The sequence below is a fragment of the Neomonachus schauinslandi genome, chromosome 4 (assembly GCF_002201575.2).
Source record: "Neomonachus schauinslandi chromosome 4, ASM220157v2, whole genome shotgun sequence".
In the NCBI taxonomy this organism is placed as follows: Eukaryota; Metazoa; Chordata; class Mammalia; order Carnivora; family Phocidae; genus Neomonachus; species Neomonachus schauinslandi.
In genome coordinates, this window is record NC_058406.1 from 167095772 (window position 1) to 167115608 (window position 19837).

General features: G+C 40.6%; 1 protein-coding gene across 1 annotated transcript in view; it reads right to left on the reverse strand.

Moving 5' to 3' along the window:
* The window catches only part of SAMD12 (sterile alpha motif domain containing 12), a 377694-nt gene that overhangs the window by 141925 nt on the left and 215932 nt on the right, over positions 1–19837 (reverse strand). The window contains exon 4 of the mRNA XM_021688709.2: positions 15917–16057. Within this exon, the coding sequence (XP_021544384.2) occupies positions 15917–16057 (141 nt within the window). The remainder of the gene's footprint in view (positions 1–15916; positions 16058–19837) is intronic.

Genomic DNA, 19837 nt, shown 5'->3' on the forward strand with positions numbered 1-19837 from the left:
TCCTATCTCTGAAGATACCCATTATCTGGGCAGTGGGGTTTTGGCCACAGTCAACATGCTCAACTTCCCTATCAAGGGACAAAGAAGTCAACTCTTTTTCAACCCGTTCTTTCTAAGCCCAGGGCTTGAATAGGATAGGTTCCCTGGAATCTAAGTAATATTTATTTCAATTATCTTTACTGTCACAGCACTTAGAAGCTACCGGGAGCTATTTTAAGGATGAAGAAACTCAAGTACTGGCATTTCCTAACCCCAGTGCCAGGTCAACCCAGGAGACCGAGTCCCAGTACAACTGCTTCTCCCCACAGAAACTGCTAAGCCATTATAATTTGAGCTCTTATTATGACACAGAGGAGAAAATGAAAGGATGACTTATTTAAAGATTAAAATTGTGCCTGTTTTATGGAGTAACTCTTTAAGCTGTTGGAAACTCAACTTCCAAGCCCTTTGAACTCAGTTTTGCCCCCAGATTATTTAAGGCAACAAACATACAGACAACCCACCATCACCACAAAACAGATGGAGTTAAAAACCTGCTTGTATCACAAGAGAGACAAGAGCAATGTGTATATGAGGGGCCCGGTTTTTTATACAGTTTATTTCATTTTTTAAAAGATTTATTTATTTATTATTTGAGAGAGAGAGAGACAGAGAGTACGTGAGAGCAGAGGGAGGGGCAGAGGGAGAGAGAGAGAGAATCTCAAGTAGACTCCCCACTGAGTGCGGAGCCCCATGCGGGGCTCGATCTCATGCCCCTGAGATCATGACCTGAGCCAAAACCAAGAGTCGAACACTAAACCACCTGAGCCACCCAGGCTCCCCAGGACCCAGTGTTTGGGCACAGTACCTCAGAGATGCTCTTCATACCCATAGGGATTCTGCCACACGGTGGGTGATTAAGGAGTTGGTATCTGTGGCTGTGTGATCACCAGAAAGTCTAAATCAAAGCCTCCTCGTGCTAGGTGGGCATCGGCACCCATTTCCACCCTTCCAATAAGGTAAAGAATTGCTTTAACTGCCCTTGTTTTTTCCTGAAAAGAATTCAAGGTAACATTTACACCTTTCAGTATGTGTTCTGGAAAAGTGGAGTAGAAAGCCTGAGCGCCAGTGTGTCAGCCTTCTCGAAGTGGAACACAATTTGCTCGTGCCACAAAGACTTTGGCAGCTAGCCCATTTGTCAGTTTCAAGGATTACGCTGTTTAGCATGGAGTCCCAATACCCAGCCTGGCACACAGTAGGTACTCAAAAGTTGTTGAATGGGTGAATACGTATGATTATTCCATTTTAACATGCTATTACAATGTTAGATATGTAGACCACAGTCAATAAGTAATGCTTTAAAAAATAGGAAGGGAAAGATTAGGTAGCATTTAAACCTTGCACCCCCAATTAGCATTTTGAAAAGGCAAACAAAGTCACACAGATGGTTCAAGGATGGCCTTTGATACTTTCTTAAAGTCTGAAGGGACTGGGGTGCTGGGTAGTCCTCACTACCCTGCTCTAGCATACACATATCCTCAAATATGTACCTCTACATGCGCCTAGATAATGTCTGCACAAGAAAACAACCATTCGCACATTTGTTAATCACGGCTTTGTTTATACAGTGCTTCTACTTGGAGGAGTAAACATTCGTGAGCCTTTTAAACTGCTGAAAGAGACATTTTTCAGTTCACTGTGTGAACAAATGTGATGAGCCCAAGTCCCTACTAAGAAATTCAAGCCTGGAGAACTGGATAAATAAATATAAATGAATTCATTTGACTGAGTGACATTTTCATTTAATTAAAGCAGAAAATCAGCTCTAAAACAAATGATTATCCCTGACAAAGAAGCAGAAACTGGTCCTTAATTAATAAATTTCGAATAGTTCTTCTGTGGGCTGAGCAGTCTTTAGTGGAGAAGTACACTGGGGAGAAAAAAAGAGGGAAGTAGAGAGAGAGAGAACCCGGAAGATAAAGCACGTTTAAACTTTTAGAAATAGAAAGGATATAGAGACCATTTATTTATGCTCGAATACATGTCAAATCCTGCTAGACCAAAAGTATTATTATAGTAAAACTCTTTGTATAACAAAACAAATATTCAAGTCTCAGGAGAGGATCAATTTTTTTTTTTTAAGTAAATACAAATCTAGGTCAATGAAATTTGTTCTGTTACTCTTTCATCTCTTCCTCCTTTCCATGGCATGATCAGATGACAAAAGAAAATTCGAATTTCCTGATACTTAGAAGGATAAATATCCACATATATATAGTTTACAGTAAACATGAACCATCACAACCAACCAATGTGATAGAAATGGGATGAACCAAAACATATACTCAAATACTTCTCATATATTTTCGGAATCCCCATATACTACCTTCATCAATGTTCAAAGTTTAATAGTTTTCAGTGCTAAATACCTGTGTTGTTTCTCCGATATAATGTGGAAAGAGTGAACCTTCAGATGTATACATCAAAGCCACATTACCTCTTACATAGCAGACACTTGAAACCTTTCAGGTCACCATTAATTTTCTGTGCATTCATTTATGTTGAATCAGTTTCATTTAAATAAATTAAAATGGCAACTAGCAAAATTTCACGTCATTGATCGAATGAGATTCAGACTACTCAGGGTATTTGGGGGCATCTCTGCTTCATTATGTCGTCAAGTTGGGAGAGAAATTTCTTAGTGTCTCAATATCTTGGGTAGGCAGGAGGGGCTTAGCAAAACCACACACCTACCACTCCTAGCAGCCCAGAATAATGGAAAATGGAGGATGGAGAGTGAAAACCACGTGTGAGAAGCAAGATATTAAAGGAAATCTTTTATGTAAATAGTCTCAAGCATTAATTTTTTTTTAGAGAGAAAGAGAAAGAGCACATGCAAGTGGTGGAAGGGGAGAGTGGTAGAGGAAGAGGAAGAGAGAGAGAATCTTAAGCAGGCTCCACGTCCAGCAGGGACCCTGATGTAGGGCTCCATCTCACAACCCTGAGATCATGACCTGAGCCGAAATCAAGAGTTGGACTTTTGGGGCACCTGGGTGGCTCGGAAGTTAAGCATCTGCCTTCAGCTCAGGTCATGATCCCAGGGTCCTGGGATCGAACCCCGTATTGGGCTCCCTGCTCCACGGGAAGCCTGCTTCTCCCTCTCCCACTCCCCCTGCTTGTGTTCCCTCTCTCTCCGTGTCTCTCTCTCTGTCAAATAAATAAATAAATAAATAAATAAAATCTTAAAAAAAAAAAAGAGTTGGACTTTCAACTGACTGAGCTACCCAGGCAGCCCTTCAAGCATTAATTTTTTTAAAATTTAATTTAATTTTATGTTAGTCACCATACAATATTGTAAGCATTAATTTTTTAAAAGTACATTGGTGTCCTACCATTTACATCAACATGGATGGAACTGGAGGGTATAATGCTGAATGAAACAAGTCAATCAGAGAAAGACAATTATATGGTTTCACTCATGTGAGGAATATAAGGAATAGTACAGAGGATCATAGGGGAAGGGAGGGAAAATGGAATGGGAAGAAATCAGAGAGGGAGACAAACCATAAGAGACTCTTAATTCTAGGAAACAAACTGAGGGGAGAGGGGGGCTGGGGTAATTGGGGGGATGGGCATTAAGGAGGGCACGTGATGTGATGAGCATTGGGTGTGATATGCAACTGATGAATCACTGAACTCTGCCTCTGAAACTAATGATGTACTATATGTTGGCTAATTGAATTAAACAAAGTACATTAGCGTCAGAGTTTTTTATATAAAAGAAGAAAATGTATCTTTGAAAGAAGAGAGACTTAACAGCAGGCAAGTAGGTCACCAGGAAAGAGCACTGGTTTTGGAGACAACTAGTTACTTGCCCACCATGATAGTTTTATGTGTCAACTTGACCAGTCCACGGGGTACCCATATATTTGGTCAAACATTATTTTGAGTGTGTCTGTGATGGTGTTTTTGGATGAGATTAACATTTGAGTGGGTAGGCAGAGTAAAAGCAGATTCTTCTCTCCAATATGGGTGGGCCTTATACAATCAGTTGAAGGCCTGAAAAGAACAAAAAGGCTGACCCTCCTTCAAATTAAAGGGGATCCTTTCTGCCTGTTTCGAGCAAGGGCATTGGTTTTTCCCTGCCTTAGGACTTGAACTGAAACACTGGCTCTTCTTGGGTTTTTGGACTGCTGGTTTTCAAACTAGACCGCCACTGGTTCCCCTGTGTCTTCAGCTCGCTGACAACAGATCCTGGGACTTCTCAGTCTCCATAATTGTGAAAGCCAATTCCTCACAGTAAGTCTCTCTCTCTCTGCATATATATTATAATTAAACATTAAGTACCTATCCCCTAATGGTTTTGTGTCTCTGGAGAACCCTGACTAATAGTCCCACTTTTCTGCTATGACCCTGAATGAGCAGTTCAGCTCTCTGGGCCAAGTTTCTTCATCTATAGAATGGGACTCATGTTATCCATCTTGCAAAATTATTGTGGGGGCTAAATATAGAATTCAAAATGCCAAATGTGCAAATAGGTGCACAATCAATCTTAGCTCCAGACTTCCCTTTCGTAATAAATTGAAGATTTGGTAACTTGTGCCTTTGTATGAAAATAAATGCAGCATCTAATGCTGATATTAAGATATTAATGATTTTGAAACAGCTGCCGAACTTTATAAAACCTTGATGGTTTCAAATATGAATCCCAAACTGCTCCTTGTAGAGCTGAAGCAACCACTTTCCTTTCTCTTCTTCCCCCTTCTATCTTTAGAGGAGGTCTTACCATGACAGCCTCGCCTTTCCGCTGCCTGGCACAGGAAATGGTGGAGTCTTGGTGTGAAGTACCTTCTTTATTGTCCTAGGCGACTGCCCAAGAGAACCTATTTCATTCTGCCTGGGGAAATTGGGGAGATAGGATTTCAGTGGCCGTCACCTGGGAACTATGGGGGGGGGGTGGGCCTCTTTCTTGGACCTGAGGGCATCACCTGCAAGGTAAGGTGAGAGTATAGGATGGGCTCCACTCCAATTTGGTCTTTAATATGAGATACTCTCATTCACCCCAAGTGAGCCCTACTCAGGCTGTGAAGGGGCAGAGTGCCTGGTACACTGTGCATGTGGGGTCTGTAGAGTGTTGGGCAGTACCACTCATACTTTCATCTGTATAAGCATCATGTCGGGGTGAAACTGTGGAAATTACAAATGCCTGGGCTGGAAAGCCTAATTCCACAGGTCCAGGAATCTAGAGTTGTGAAGAAGCATGAAGAAAATTCTGCTGCCGAGAGCATGGATTTGGGGGAGGAGAATGTGGTACAGAGATGTGAAAGATGATCCTTTACAATCCTCTTCTTCACTGTTGCTCACTCTTTCATCATGGGTTGCCTCATTGCCTCGTCTCTTGAGTTGACTTCTCTCCACTCCCACTGGCCACCACCCTCCTTTAGGCTGTCCTCATCTCCTGCACAGATTAATGCAAGAGCTTCCTCACTGGAGTCTGGCCTCTTGTCTTGTCCTTCTTCAGTGTATCTGCTCTTCTTTTGTTATACAAAGCTGATCAGGAGGGTCTCTGGTTCAAACCCTTTAGTGGTCCCCCACTGTCTCTAAATTCCTTAGGAGAGCAAACACAGAAGGTTTCACTTCACACTCCCTTACCCTTTCCCATCTTACTTCCCACCACTGTCTCCCCTCCTGCTCACTCTCTCCACCTTCTAACCAAATGAGCATTCCTCTGGCCTTCCACATGTTCCTGGGATGCACCAAGCTCCTTCTTCAATGTTGGCCACAGAACAGGCTGTTCTCTCCAACTGGGACATTTTCTTTCCATAGCACCTAAGCCCCACCTACTCCTCTGCTACAGCTCCTGAGGGAGATTTTCCTGATCACTCAGAGTCAGGGAAGTCCTGTTGCTTACTCACTCCCAAAGCATCATTAACATCTCCTTTCAGATCATTCACTGCGTTACAAAGATTATTTGTTTGGAAGTGTCTTCCCCATGGTAATGTGAAATCCGTGTATCTGAGAACCATGTCTCTCTTACTGAATTTTACCAACACCCAGTAAAGGTCAGGCACTCAGTAAATACAGATTTCTTAGTAAATAAAAGTTTTACAGCATGGTATATTTCTCTGAGGCTCTGATCATCTTGGCAATTTTATATTTGCTTGATGACTAAATCAAAAATTAACATACCTTAACTAAATATCTGGCTCAGTTTAGAGGTTACTGCCTCTTGGAACCTTTCCTGACATATTCTTTCTGGTTTAGATGCACCTCCTACATGATCCTTGACTTCTATGATTACCTCTGTTATGTATCTTTCACTTGACTTCGACATCAAGGATTATTATGTTCATCCCTGTATTCCTGACACACAGCATCGAGTGCTGGGTACATGACAGGATCTCAGTAAATGTTTTCTGGATGAATTACTGAATGAGCAGCTGTGTAATTGCTACTATATAAAGTGATTAAAAAAGGGATACTATAACAAAAGTGTTATTTCAGAGAAGGAGAGTTTTGTCTCCTGGCTGGGGCACAAGGTTGGAGCAATCACAGTGTAGACTACGTATGTGATGCCTTCTGGAATTGGCAGGTAGACACATGGATGCAACGAGAATCTTGAATATCTACCCTTTGTGAAATTTTACTCCAGGCATTGAGAATTGGTTGCCCCAGAGAAAAAGGCCACAGAGAAAGTAGGCAATATATAATATTAGGGACTGAAATTCTAAAGTATACAGATAGTATATTTCTCTGTTTCTTCTTAGAAAAGCCAAAGCAGCTCAGTGCATCCCTGAAAATGGCTTTCATTCTCTCATCAGGTCCACATGCCATTGCCCTATTACAACTGCTTTTCTAAATGAGGCCCATAAGAGATTCGAACCAAAATTGCAGGGTCTAGCCTTACCCTGAAGAAAGGAACCCAGTGTTACTTGTGGAAAACAAATGTCAGTACAATATCAGTCATTCAAGGTCCTTCAAATCCACAGTCAAACCACAAGGTAAAATAAGAATGTAATCACATGGCCATCTTGAATTGTCCAAACAAAAGATATCAAATACATTTTTAATTCCACCTAGAACACTGAAATGCAAAGAGGTCAACAGTAAAGAATTCTGAGGTTGGTGATTTCTGCAGAGACAGACACAAAACATTTGGCATCCTTAACAGTTACTTTTCAGCATGGAAAAATGCCATAAAAACACGGAGTTGTGCAGAAGTAAGGACAAGGTTAACTCCTGAAAGAACATGTCCAAATTAAAAGAATGATGTGTGGTTACTTCTCCCTTCTGCTGGTTAGAGGGACCATCGGGGCAGTTGGAATAGATATTTTTCTACCATGAAGAATGCAGCAGATAAGAAGGGTCCATTTGAAGCCTCACTGCAAATACCTTCTTGAATCACCCAGCCATAATGGACTTCCATAATGAAAATGAAATTGGAGTGGGTCTAACTAGGGTGTACATGGCACAGTGTGAACCCCTACCGACATACTGATGTGTGAGCTCAATAATGCCCCCCCCAGAAGTCTATGTTTAGGCCTTTAAATATAAAACTATACCAAAGAGAATTTCTCGGAAGGCTCAAATACTTGATAAAATTAGAACTATTCCTGGCCACACCATTTGTATAACAGAGTATGGAGATTATGAAACATGTTGGGGAAAAGCTCAAGAAGGTAACAGATTGAGGAAATGCTATCTTGGACGCAACTTAGAGGTGACATGTGGTTGGCAGCTCCTAATCAAATAACACTGGATGAGAAAGTGGTAAGCAAAGTCCCCAATTACAGAAGAATCATCTCCACAAACTCCTATAAGATTCCTGATCCTCATCTACCATGAGCCAGTAGGCAATTCACGGGGTCTTAGGAGAAAAGGCTCAGTTTATAGTTGTTGACAGTATCTCTCAGATAATTTAAAATTGAAAATAGTAGGAAAAACAACTCAATGAAGGAGTGGCTTATATATTTAAGAGCGCTTGTGAAAGGTGTATTTGTTTAAGAGCCATCACCATCACCTTTACTAGTCAAAATAATACAAAAAGATCACAACAGAATAAAAGAGATTCTGCACAGTTTTGCTCATGGATGATGCAAAATGGCACTGTAGCTACTCTTTTTTTTATTATGAATCCATAAAAATTGATATTGAATTTATTGCTTTGAGAAGATTAAGTTGAGAATAGTTAGTCAATAAGAGAAAAGGAGAACAATTAATTTTAAATCAGTAAAAATAATTGGAAGATCCACTCTCTGCTAAGTACTATGCTAGGAGGTAGGAAAGCAAAGGAAAATCAGAAGACAATGAGGTTGTCCGTATTCCACAGGGGAGATGGACAGACCTCTTGCCTCCATGCCTTTGTACAGGCGCTTCCTTCTGCCTCATGCCAGCCCTTAGCCATCTGTCAAAATTTATATCATTCAAGATCTAGTTCATGTATTACACCTTTGGCAAGTCTTTCTTTATCCCACCTATTTCCAGGTGAGGCTAAGTTCCAGTTCTTTGGCATTACTATACATCTATGTATTTCTATAAGGGCATACACATTCTATCCTCATTGCTAGATTGAGTGTTCCTTTCTATCCCTAACACCACAGACCCTGGTGCCCAGTGGATGGAAGAATAAATGGATACTAAATAGATATTATGTAATGAATACATTATTAGTGTGAACAACATGCTTACCAATGAAGAAGAGAGAATGATTGGTTCTGCCTGAGAGATGAGGTAAGGCTTCTCAGAAGAGGTGATACCTCATCAAGACTAGGTCCTCTCATGAGTTTTATTATACCATATTCATAACAACTCCGTGAAATAGGTCTTATTCCCATTTTTACAACTGAGGAATCTTAATCTCTGACAAGTAACTTGCCCAAAGTTAATACATCTGTGAAATGCCCAGAATGGCTTTTTTGGAATGGTAAAAACTTTGGATTTTATTCTGTAGGCAGCTGGGAGCCATCAAATGTTTTAAGGAGGGATATAATGTCATCAGAAATATATTTAAATTAAGTCTGGCAATAGAAGTAGGAAGTTAATTAAAGGTGGATGAATGGGACAGGGTAGAGACTAGAGATCAAACAACTAGTACGTCATTCTTACGGCCTGGGAAGGAGCTTAAGAGGAATGGTTTAACACAGTGGCTAGCATGGTCATGAGGCAGGAAAAACTGGAAACCCATTTTACAAGCAGAATTCAGAAGATATGTTCACTGATTACATATGGGTGGTAAGGGAGAAGGAGTAATCATAGGTCAGATGAGCCTTCTACATTAGGTGATGGAATGAGTAATGGCATTAACCTTGAGAAGAAACAAAGGGGGAAGAATAGGCTGGGGAGATGGTGAAAAAGACAATGGGGTTGATTTAGAACATTTTTAATTTGAGATATCAGTAGAATATTCAGAGTTCATGCCCTTTAGGGAGATTAAAGTAAAGATCTGAAGCTTCATAGTAGTCTAAGATGTATTTGGGAGTCACTATGAAGGAGGGGATGGTTAAAACAATGGCAGTGGATGTGATTCTCCAGAGAGCATTCACAATGAGAAGAGCTAAGAGGACCCATTCCCCAGGTGGCATCGACATTCAGAGAGTGATAGAAGAAGGGGGCTTGCTGTCAACTAGAGAAGGAGCCATTGGAAAAAGAGGAGGAGAACCAAGAGGGTCATCATCACGCTCATGCAAACAGATGAGCACCAGGGAGGTAAAGCTCAATGTTAGCCAATGATAAAGCAGAAGAGCTGAGTATGGAGAGAACACACATGTGAACACCAGATCTGTAACTCCAGTGGCACAAGTAAATAAAAGACACAGAGGAGCCGGGAAATTCAAAGAGTGTAATTTGGAAGATACAAGAAGGGGCCATCAGACATACCTCACATATGCATAAAAGGGAATCTGGGGATTGGCTCAAGTTTTCTTTTCCAGGAGCTGGAAATACTACTATAATTATCTGCCTCAGAAGAAAGACAAAGAAAGCATTTCTTTCCTTTATTTTTTAAAGATTTTATTTAGGGGTGCATGGGGGGCTCAGTCGTTAAGCATCTGCCTTCGGCTCAGGTCATGATCCTGGGGTCCTGGGATCGAGCCCCGCATCGGGCTCCCTGCTCCGTGGGAAGCCTGCTTCTCCCTCTCCCTCTCCCCCTGCTTGTGTTCCCTCTCTTGCTGTCTCTGTCAAATAAATAAATAAAATCTTAAAGAAAAAAAGATTTTATTTATTTGTTTACTTGACAAAGAGAGAGAGAAAGAGAGAGAGAGTGAGTATAAGCAGGGGGAGCTTCAGGCGGGAGAGGGAGAAGCAGGCTTCCTGCTGAGCAGGGAGCCCAATGCAGGGCTCGATCCCAGGACCACGAGATCACGACCTGAGCCGAAGGCAGACGCTTAACCGACTGAGCCCCCCAGGCACCCTGGCAAAGAAAGTATTTCTTAATGACAACTAAGATGCTAAGAAAATTTTAAATGAACAAGTGAATCATAAACATATTTAACCTATTTATTTTGAGACAATTTATGAAACTCTCAGGAAAATAGGGGCCTCTTAAGATGGTGGTAACTCAAGGAACCGCTAGGTAAGACTTCTACAAAGATAGAATGGTTTTCAGAAAACTTGTAATATTTTTGTATGTATGAAAGCCAGCCTCTAACACTGTTTTTCTTCTTTTATTATCTTAAGAATACTGGCCTGGCAATTTCTTAAGAAAATAATCATACAATTATGATACGACCCAGCAATTTCTAGATACGTAGCCAATGAAATGAAAACTCATGTTTATACGAAAACCAATACATGAATGCTTATAATAGTTTTATTAGTATTTACAAGACTGGAAACAACCCAGATGTCCCTCAACTGGAGAATGTGGTATATCCAACTGTGAGATATCCATCCAGTGGAATATGAGGCAATTAAAATGAATGAACTGGTGATATACACCACAGCTCTGTTAAGTCTCAGTGAATCACAGTAAGTGAAAGAAGTCAGACTCTCTGATTCCACTTACGACATTCTGGAAAAGACGAAACTAAAGGGACAGAAAACACAGCAGTGGTTGCCAGAGGCTGGGGGTAATGAGAGGGGTTGACAACAAAGAGGCACCATGGAGAATATTTTTTGGAGTTACAGAACTTTTATTTAATCTCTTGACTGTGGTGGCGGTTGCACAACTATATGCATTTGTCAAAAGCTGCAGAGCTGTACACTAAAAATGGTGCATTTTACTGTATATAAATTAAACCTTAATTTAAAACAATAAGGAAAAAAGAACACTGGTTTGAGAATTAGGAGAACAGGGATCTAGTTTCAGTTATGCTACTAACCAGCTATGTAACCATGAACTATTCTCTAATCCTCTTTGGGTCTTGGAACCCAAAACTGTAAAATGAGATTGGAAAAATTTTCTCAAAGAGTCTATTGCTATGTTCTACAAAGACTTCCTTCTTTAAGCAATGTGGTGGACCAGATGGCCTATTTCAGATCAGATGGCCTACTTCAGTTGCTGAAGTATCACTGTGGGGGTGACTAGACTAAAATACCCAATCTGTACACATGGTTCTGAAAAGTCTTCTTGGATTAGAAAGTAGTATTTCTAATTTGTGTCATTCCAAAAGATGAAGCTCTAGGAAAGTCCTCTGGTCATGCAATTCTTAACTAAATTTTGCCACATATATTTGGACAATGTGGAAGAAGTCTTTCGGGAAACACTAATGTTTAATGAGCTCTAAGTGGCCCTGGTAAACAATTGTGGTCTTTTTTTTTTTTTTTTTTTCACTTTGTAGGCACTCATTAAAAAGGCATTTGGAGATGGTGGCATTTGCTACCTTCATCTGCTTTATCCTCCAGTTTGGATACTGGTTTCTACTGCCCAAAGTAACCCCACCCTCACAGTTGTGATTACATTTTTACACGATCCATACAAGGAAGACATTGAAAAGGACATATATATATGTTCCTGAAATGAGGGAAGCATTTACAACTCAAAAGTGAAGATACTAAGAATAAAAAAATAATCTTGATAATGATGTTAAAAGTTTACATTTTTGCCCTTGTAACGCAGGCGTCCACCAACTATGGCCCACCAGCTATGTCTGTAAATAAAGTTTCATTGGTACCCTGCTATACTCAACTCATTTAAGATGATCTGTTGTTGCTTTTACGTGATGTAGTAGTTGCCACAGATACTGCATGGCCCTTAAAGACTAAAATACATACATGTGGTCCTTTCCAGAAAAAAAGAAAAAAGTCTGCCAACCCCTTTTCATAGAATATGCCACAAACTATGCTATATGGTTTCCACATAAAATTTCATTTAACCATCACAGCACTACCACGAAATAGGAATTATTACCCCCATCCGACGTATCAGAGGTACTGAAAGGTGATGGATAGAAGTCTGCTGTTGAGGCAGACAGACCTGTACTGTGCTCTTTACTAGCTGTCTGACATTGGGTCTGTTACTCAAATTCTTCATCCTCTATTTCCCTGTATGTAAGTTGGGGCTAACTAAAGCACTGATCATGGTAGGGTAACTGTCAGGACTTGATACGAGATAACTGTGCAGTGATTTGTATATAGTACAAATTTAAAACTCATTAGCCATATGAGAAACAGTCAGCTTTCAGTACCCCTGGGGTCTTTTTCTTCCTACAAACACTGTCCATTATTAAAAAAGCTAAAGATGCCCCTCATATGCTTGGTTATGAATTAATTTGATATTTTGCACCACCGCTGTGTGTTACGTAAGGAACCTTTCTCCCATCTCTCATGAATCAGGCAGGAGAGAATGATGATGTTTCCAGTTCTGTACTGCATTCCCCAAGACAACTGCAGGTGCTGTCACATGGGTGAGTTTTCTGCAGGAATGAGCAAACTAGCAAGTCCACCAGACTGACATCCTGGCTACCTCATGGACAGGACACAGAAGACCAAAAGACTGTATGGAGGAAGAAACCACCTCAATGGTCTCCAAGGCAGGGCCAAACATGGCTTCTGTTTCTTGCAAATGTCAGGTAGTTACAGGGCCATTGTGAACAAGAGAAGGGAAATCAGAGGCCAGCATTTTAGCTGAAGGACAGTTCTGGCTTTAGATAATGAGCTGTTTTAAAAATTTTTTGTCATGATTCATTGTTAGTGCCTATAAACTGATGTATTTACTATGAATCCACCATGCACATTTTTAAAATATCTCATAGTTTTTGTCTCTGGGTCAGCATCCAGAAGGAGGAGATAAGAAAAAGCAGGGTAGAAACTCCATATTCCCTGTGTTCAGATGACCCACAGTAGTCAGCAGGAGCTTTCCCAGTCCTTTTGAGACCATCTTAGTCCTTTTACTGTCATGGGGCTCCTGGCCAACAGTGGGAAAATGACTGGTACAGAATCAATAGCTTAAGGCCAGTTTTAAAACAGCCATCGGAAAGTTGGAAAAGTAGGCTTAGCTATTATTTCCTTTAGAAACATGTTCAGGGATTTCCAGAAGCTAAGTAGCATTCTAAAATCTTTGTTTAGACTTATTCAGCATATTTTTCTACTGATTAATATTTGCAGAGATGAAGAATCAAATATTCAATACTGAATCACATATCACCCCCATGGTGAATTTCCATATGATATATATGTTATGCCAGTCCGTTACTTGGGTAGAATAGCATTCCAATTTTTATTATAGCAAACCCAGACCCAAAATATTTTAAGCCTACCCCAGCTGTCTTTAGAACTTCTATTATCAGTCATAAAAACAACTTGTCATTTTTTTTGTTTCACTTTTTTTAAAAAAAGAAACCATCACTTCAATAAGGCTATAGATTTTCTTAAGTCTGCCTGGCATGAAATGAGTTTGAACATTAACATGTAAAGAACAAGCAATAAAAAAGGTAATATGAGTGCAGACAGAATATCCAAGAGCTAGTGAACGTGATCTCTTCTAAAGGGAGTGGAATGAAAGAATACAAAATGCACAGCTTTTCAAAGCTAAAGAAAGTGACAACTGAATCGAAAAGGCTGAACTTAGCATTACCTTCCCAGAACACAAACATATATTTAGCTTAATAGACTTGAGTACTATCTCAGGAAAAATCTTATATATTATGCATCTAGGGCAATGAAAGCTGTAGAAAATGATTTTGCAAAGCAAACACACTGCAGGCTGACAGTAGCAGAGAGAAAAAAAAGAGTCTAAGGCACACGAGATGAGTTTAGGTCTCATTTTCTATATATCATCATAGGAAAACAAAGGAGCACAGAAAACCTCAAGACACTAACCAGAACCTGCAGAATGATGCACGTGATTGAAGCTTAAAAAATGTGCATGTATTTTCTGATTATAACCATAATACAGATTTATATGAGAAAATTTGGAAAATATAAAAAAATACAAAGAAAACAATTAAAATCGCCCACAATCCCGCCACCTAGAGAGAACTATTATCAAAACACTGGCACATTCATTGGCATCCCTTTTTCTGTGTACATATAAAAATATGTTCTTTTTAAGAAATTTGATTCATACTATAAATAAAAATTTTTACATGGTCTTTCCCCCCCACTTCCACTTCCTATTTATTTCTTGAGTACTTCCCCATGTTGTCATATATTCCTTGAAGATTTAATGACTGCATTATATTGTACATTACGAATGTAAACAAAATTGTTTCTTTCCATATTGCTGAACCTTTAGGTTGTTCATAATTTTTCAGTTTTATAAATAGCACTAGGATGAACTTTCTTATAATAAATCTTTGAATCTCTATTTACTTCTTCAAAGAAACTAAAAAGTATATCAGTATGTCAGATTCAAATTTAAATCACTCAGTGTACTTGTACCTATAAATTTACCACTGGAAGCCTCTGGGGACAAATGCAAATAATGCATATCAAATAAACACACTATTTTCATATCACTCAAAGTCTGTATTCATCCTTCTAGAGCAGTCATCTTTAGGCAGTACATCACTTTCTCTAGGCAAATGGTCTATTACTGGGTTATAATCTAAATGCAATAACATGAAACTTGGCTGACCCAGATTTCTCCAATATCAGTATACATGCAGTTACAATATTCTATAGATTGAAAAATACCCCAGGCTCTCAAAAATACATATTTTATCATCCTTTCACTTAAAACGGTGTGTAATGGACATTAAAATAAAATAAATAAAGGATTATAGCCAGTGGAGGTTGATAGCAACCAAATCTTATGTAGACACATGAGTTACATATAGTGCAACTTAAAGTTTTCTTCAAATTCCAGTTTTCTTCAGTCATTTCCTGTCATAGGTCTAACATATCAAATTTATTAATGATTCTTGTTTAGAGTTATATGGGCATAATTTCTGAGCTTAAATTCTTTACAGTCTATTTTTAAAAAATGATTCTATTTTCAGGATGCTAAATAGCATTCTCAAAAATCTCCCAAGAGTGTATGTGTTCATATGCATATATATACAGACACATACCTTTAAAATGTTTTTTTCCCACTAGTCAGTGAAAGGCAAAGTAAAATGAAACACAACTAAAATCCCACTTGTATCATGATCGTATGAACTATGGAGTCATGCAAATTCCGAGGCCCCCTCAGACTTGGTAGTCAGACTAAGAGAGCTTGGGCTGCACTGTACAAGTCTAGGGGTGCAATTGTATCCACATCTCTGGGGTTGTGCAGTGCACAACCTATACAACTCTATGCGATGTCCTTGAAATTGGGTCATCAGATAATTCCATCTGCTCATCCCTTATTTGTGCATCCTTCCCCCAGTGACCTCTGAAAAAGAGAAGTTTTAGGGGGGAAGTGGCCTCTAAATCTATATGCCTTTTTTTTTTTAATAAAAGAAATTCCACAAAAACACAGTAATAGTTTCTCCCTGGCTCCCCTTTGTCATGATGGTAAGGGTTTCTTTCTTCCCATCCTCCCCTTCCATCCACCCACTAGGCAGCAGCAGGATACCTTGTGTGAGTAACTGTAGGTTTCTGACTTCTTCGCGCACCTTCAGCTGGAGCACCTGTTGTAAGATATGCTGCCGGAGGTTCTCCTGTGCGATCCCCATCCGCTCAAGCTTTTTGTCCGTCAGTCTCAGCAGGGCTCGCCCTGCAGGGTTTCAAGAAATAAAAGAAAAAGCAAATGAACAATAGCTGGAGAGGATTTCCATCTTCGTTTTTGGCTAATCCTGCCGGAACAGTAGTTTCCTTCTAAACAGACGCTTTAGGAGAGGGGGTCCTCAATTATTCTTACAGACAAGAATTGATCATCTGGATAAGGCAAATGCACACATTTAGAAAAGAAACCCTCTTTTTATCTAATTTTGGCCATCCTCCACTGAAAACACACAGAGTCAAATAGAAGAAGAGAATTTTAACCTGGGTATTTTGGACCCAGATTGCAGGTTTCCATAGAAACAATGCACTTTGGCGGGCAATAGGTCCTGAGGCTGGCCCATAGGAACTCATGCACAGACAGCCTAGCAGAAGACCGGGATGTGGTAGCTGTGGTTATAGAGAAACTCACCAATGCCTAAGCCAGGTTACAATAACGTTTCTGTGAAACATGCATGTAAAAGTTCCCGTTGTCACCTGCAGGCATTTGCCTGCTGCCCCCCTAGTGCTGCGCTAGACTTACATTTCCAGCTGGTGGGAGCTAAACCTTGATCCCAATCTCTGGCCTCAGGCAAGGGCTGCAGCAGCGCTGTGGGTGAGGGGAGCAGGCTGAGGGAGGGCATCTAATGACTGCCAAACAAGGTGGCTCTGGGAGTGAGTACCTGTGGTGTGCAGACACCCCGGGCCCCCAGCCAGCCTGGCAGGGCTTCCTTTGCCGCAGGACATCTGCATGATTCCCTTCCTACTATAGTTTCCATCAAATTCCCAAATTCTCTCCCACTCGGTGCTTGCCCTGAAAGAAGCAGACTTCCATTGCGAGGGCTTAGCACAAGAAATAAAGAGCATGATTGTGGTTAAATGCTGTAGCACCACCCTGTTCTCCCCCCAACCCCATCACCATACTTGTAGAGCTTTCTCATTTCAACTGATGTAGAGTCAACTATGTGTGATCAATGGTATATCTTTGGGTACATTATCACATATACTTCAGAAAGTAAATTTTTTACTTCCTCAGAACAGACACCCACCAGCCAGGAGATGGGGTTAACGGACATTTTCATCAGAGATATAGGGAAGTGTATGTGGCCTGTGAATAGAGACAGGCAAATAGAATCAGGTAGGAGCGATCTGTGCTGTTTGCTCTTCTCTTTTACCTCCCATTAACCCTTGCTAAATGCACCAGCTGGGATAAGTTACATAACATGTTACAGTAACAAATGATCCCCAGATATGGGGGTGGCTACAATAAGGTTTATTTCCTGTGTCCTATACACATCAACCTTGAACATTGCTGATTATTGTACCGAAGGGAAAAGAGAAGGTGTTAAAAGGTCTCATGGCATCATAGCCTAGAGGTCATTTACAAATCATCGGCCAGAACTAATCACATGAACCTTCCCGCCCACACAGCGTTCACATATGAATTGTGCATCCAGTGGGGGAAGGGGGAGAGAAATATTTGACAGGCAGCACTGATAAGAACTACACCAATACAGACTTGGCTTGGGACCAGGGCCTGGCAAGGAAGTGAGTGCAGTGAGCTGTGGTGGTCTGAAGCTTCAGCAAAAGCTACATCTGGAAGAGGAAGAAGAGGCAGGGAAAAGGAATCCTAGGTGGCCATAGCTGACAACACCGGGCAGGTTGTGGTGGCCATGAGAAAGGAAGGAAAGAAGATACAGAGCCTCCAAGCAGTTCTGGTTGTCTCCTGTGATAGACAGAATGACATCCTCCCCTCCAAAGATGCCCATGCCCTCTTCTCTGATACCTGTGAACATGTTACCTTACATGACAAAAGGGACTTCGAAGGTGTATGTGAAGGGTCTTAAGATGGGAGATTACCTGGCATTATCCAGGTGGGTCTAATCTAATCACGCAGGGATCTATAAGGGAAAGAGGCAGGAGAGCCACAGAGAGAGATGGGACAGTGGAAGCAGAGGTCAGAGTGAGGTGGCCACAGGCCAAGGAATTCAGGCTTCTAGAAGCTGGAAAAGACAAGGACGTGGATTCTCTCTCCTACTCTCCCATCAGGAAGCATCTCTGCCAACATCTTGATTTTCCATAAGACCCATTTTGGACTTCTGATCTCTACAACTATAACACAGTAAATTTGAGTGGCTTTATGCCTCTAAGTATGTGATCATTTGTTATAGCAGCAGTTGACCTTTTGATTGAAATTTAACATACTTTTAAAAAATCAACCGATGGCTTTAGATTCCCTTTCCTAATTTCTGGGCAGTGGCATCTCAAAGGTAGAGAGCTAAGGAGTGGTGAACCTGAGTTCCAGGCCAGGACAGCCCTGCCTTCAAATGCTCTCCTCACCGTCAAACCTTGGTCCTGAACTTTCATTCAGGAAATAAAAGAATGGGATTTGGTATCCTTTATGTGGATAATCCACTTTCAAATAAGACATCCAGCTCTTCATACATGCTCTCAACTTACAACTACTACATAAAAAGCTCCCTGAAGTTCAGATGATCTAAATCCCTCTCAACACCAAAATATAGATCACCCATCCTCCTTTCTGTTCCCCATTAATTGAGCTATGGTTTCATAAGCTGTGCCATTTGGGAGCTGGTGCTGCTGAGGCTCTGGGAAGACACACGGGAGCTGGGTCATTGTAAGTTGGCTGGTCTGTCTCTAGAGTACGGTGCTGGTAAGTCATGATGAGGATGTTGTTCCAGTGTGCATGGCTCAGCTTCTCTGTCTGGTGGCCCCCTGAGAACCTCTAGCCTCAGCCTTTCCATTAATGTACCTGACTGGTCAAAGTGTGGATCCATAAGCCCTATTAGAATGTTATTCCCTACTTGGGTGGGTTAATAGCTTTAGCTCTGAAAATGCAAGTTACAAAATTCTATTAGTTGTAAAATCTGTGCATTTTAGACTATGTGGGGCAAACAATTGTGCTTATCAAACATTTCACATGCTAAACACTCAGCTATTCAAACTATTGTTATCCAAATCCTGAGAAAATAAATATTATTTCCATTTTGTAGAAAGGAAAATTGAGAAGTTGAAAAATATTCAAAACAGGAGAGCCTTTCCTAATTCTTCCTACTATATCTTCAGTTGTGCTTTATCTTCCTTGGGAGGAAAATGAAGGGCTCAGACTACAAGAAGAGAGATTATGGGGAAATTGTATAGAACTTCCTGAAAAAACAACTTCTAGAAAAGATCATGATCTGCATGCACACCGAATATGGGATGAACAAAATCTGATTCACTGTCTTCCTTGGATGGTTCCTACAGAGCCACCCAGGTCCATGCTTCTGAAAAATCTGCTCAATTAGATCATTCCCAGCAGCAAATGTCCCATTAATTTCCTATCCCACCACCTACTGCTGACCACAAAATAGTGTCCAAATAAGGGTGGTGATGCTTTTGATGCTGGTGTTGGGGAAGTGATTAGTCAATCATCAATCACATTTTTTCTTTTTTTTTGCAATTTATGTTGTCACTTTTTGTTGTTTAGCATAAAAATCCAATTGTTAATTCTACAAACACTTATTGAGCACCTACTGTGTCCCTGTCACTTTGTTATTCCCCTGGAGTATGATGATGAATAGGACAGACAGGGTCAATCTTGGTGCCTTCAGAATGGCAAGGCAGGCAGCTAATGATAAATGTTGACAGGCATGTGATGTGTGCTAAGAAAGGGCAAACACAGATCACAGAACTGCATGACCTAACCTAGTCTGGGTACCAGGAAACTGTCACTGAGTAAAGAACATTTAACCTAGGACTTCAGAAGTAACAGGTAGTCAGACCAAGACCACTG